Source organism: Eumetopias jubatus, unplaced genomic scaffold (genome assembly GCF_037043125.1).
Source record: "Eumetopias jubatus isolate StellerSeaLion01/CBP00866 unplaced genomic scaffold, mEumJub1_p1.0 scaffold_7, whole genome shotgun sequence".
NCBI lineage: Eukaryota > Metazoa > Chordata > Mammalia > Carnivora > Otariidae > Eumetopias > Eumetopias jubatus.
Window position 1 is genome coordinate 133,885 of NW_028274813.1, and position 2,443 is coordinate 136,327.

The window sequence follows — 2,443 nt, forward strand, 5'->3', positions numbered from 1 at the left end:
CCTCAAAATGTACCTCAAAAAATTAAAGGAGGGGGAAATACTACAGGGGAAAATAAAATATTCACCTCATTTACACCTTTCATTAGTACTCTTTGTTTTAAATTTTTTGAATGTTGACTCGGTTGGCCGCACTGCCGCCGAACGTTTTTGGCAGCCTGAGCAGACTCCCCTCCTCTATGCAAAGTGGCGTGACCCCGCCACCATGAAATGGAGGGGACCCGACCCGGTCCTACGCCAGGGCCGAGGATACACTTGTATCTTTCCCCAGGATGAGGAGACGCCACGCTGGCTCCCGCTTCGATGCGTCCGCATTGTCCGTAATGGTTTGCAGAATGAGGCGGCTCCAGATCCGCTCCGGGAGGACGAGGAGACGCCCCGCCTCGGATCAGAGGAAAATAACATGGGGAGACATCAAAGCCCTGACCGCTCGAGCTGAGGCCACTGTGCGTGAGTCGGGCCAGCCAGTCACGGCTGTTGCCCTTTTCCTTGCCATGCTATCACTTTTAACCCTTGACTCTGCCCAGGCCTCTTCTTACTGGGCTTTTGTCCCGGACCATCCTACCGCGAGGGCAGTCACCTGGAAGGATCCCTCACCCAAGGTGTTTACTAACTTCACAGACATTTTTGATGGGCCTGAGATTTCCGGCCTCACTCATGCTGTGGCGCCTTTTAACTGGACCAGCCTGGCTTCTGCCCCCCCCATTTGTTTCCAGGCCATCGATGGCCCTGAGGCGCCCCATTATGGATGCGTGGTCACTTCATCAGTCTCCCGAAGAATCCGCTCTTGGTATGGAACTGAGCCACCTAGAGGAGACACTTTGACACCTCATGTAATGGTGGAGAATTGGGACATCAACGAGGTTGTCCTTCAACATCGACCGCCCCTGCCTGTTGGCCGTTTCGGACCCGCTTCCAGATCCCTTGAGACCCCACACCTTGACTATCCCCTCTGCAAATCTGACTTAACGTGGAAAACCTACGGACCCTCTTGGAAAACCTGCGTTCATCACAACCCAGAGATTGTGACTCCCCATGGCATACCTGATACTTATATAATTGACTGGTCAAAAGACGGGGATCTCCCTTTGTGCCGCTCCCCCCCGCCTTCAGAATATGGGCCATATGACCACAATAATTCTGCTCCCGGGGGACTGCTGTCACTGGGGAGTATGAGACACCCGGACTTGTGGAAAATTGTTGCGGCCATGAGAGATGTTAAAGCTAATTCGTCTCTTTCCCCTGGCTTCCCCACGGGCCCATTGACATTTCAAATTCAGGCATGTCTTTCCCCACCGTTCCTGTTTGTAGTGGGGGACGGATCTGTAGTACCCGAGGCTAAGGCCAATAGAACCCTTTACAAAATAACTTGTGAGGAGTGTTATCTCACCAACTGTTTGCCTTTACCCAGCGCCCCAAATCCAACAAAGAAGGTTTTCCTAGCCATGCAGCCCCCTTATCTAATGATGCCTGTAGAGGTGGGGGGGCCCTGGTATAGAGATTATGGCTACCAATTTGCGCAAGAATTGGAGGGCCTACTTAGCCGGGGACGACGTTTCCTAGGCCTCCTAATAGCTGGCATCACTGCCTTGGTGTCTTTGATAGCATCAGCTACTGTTTCCACGGTGGCACTGTCCCAGGGCATACATACTGCCGCTCATGTAAATAGCTTGGCTCATAATGTCTCCCAGACCCTTGCCACCCAGGGAAGTATAGATAGGAAGATCTTGGCTCGCCTAGATGGTCTAGAGCAGGCCGTCGAGTACCTGGGCACCCAATATTCACTGTTACATACTCGTTTATCCTTTGTATGCCACGGCGGGTATGGTTCCATTTGTGTAACCCCCTTGAAGGCTGACAATGTCTCCTGGGAAACGGTGCAGAGGCACTTGCAAGGTATCTGGCATGAGACAAATGTAAGCCTAGATCTGCTTCAATTGCAAGAACAAATAAACAATATAGCCTCCTCCCATCTGCATGTAGTCACCCCCGGAGACATGGCACAATCCTTTCTACAAAAGCTACAGGGGTTTAACCCCTTTAATATCCTCCAACATTCCTTCTGGATTATGTGTGCTCTGGTTGTAGGGGTAACCTTATTACTCTGCTTATGGTGTGCTTGGAGTCGCTGTCTGTTTGCTTTCATGGCCAGTACCCAAGCAAATGTACACATGTTGCGTTTAAAGATAAGAGGGGGAAATGTCGGGAGCCATGAGCAACAAAGGGGTTAATCAGGTAGAGCAAAGGCTCCCTGATCCCTTTGAACCATGGCCACCTGACTGCCCCCATACAAGAACATGTTGTACTGGCTAGCCCGAGTTGTATTTAGGCTAAGAAAACCACAGTGTTATTGATAGGCCCTGAAAAATAGCGCACCGGGCCCTTTAAAGGCATACCGCGTGAGCAAAACAGGGAAGAAACTATGCGCTTGAGGAACCTGGCCTTG

General features: G+C 51.2%; 1 protein-coding gene across 1 annotated transcript; it reads left to right on the plus strand.

Annotated features, from left to right (window-relative positions):
* Window positions 1–269: 269 nt before the first annotated feature.
* Window positions 270–2,091, plus strand: LOC114202708 (endogenous retrovirus group K member 6 Env polyprotein-like). Its single transcript, XM_088024983.1, has 2 exons — window positions 270–1,913; window positions 2,086–2,091. The coding sequence occupies exons 1-2, from the start codon at window positions 270–272 to the stop codon at window positions 2,089–2,091; spliced, it is 1,650 nt and encodes a 549-aa protein (XP_087881109.1).
* Window positions 2,092–2,443: the final 352 nt, after the last annotated feature.

Coding starts and splice junctions, on each gene's coding strand:
- LOC114202708 (XM_088024983.1), top strand. CDS start 270: ATGAGGAGACGCCACGCTGGCTCCCGCTTCGATGCGTCCGCATTGTCC.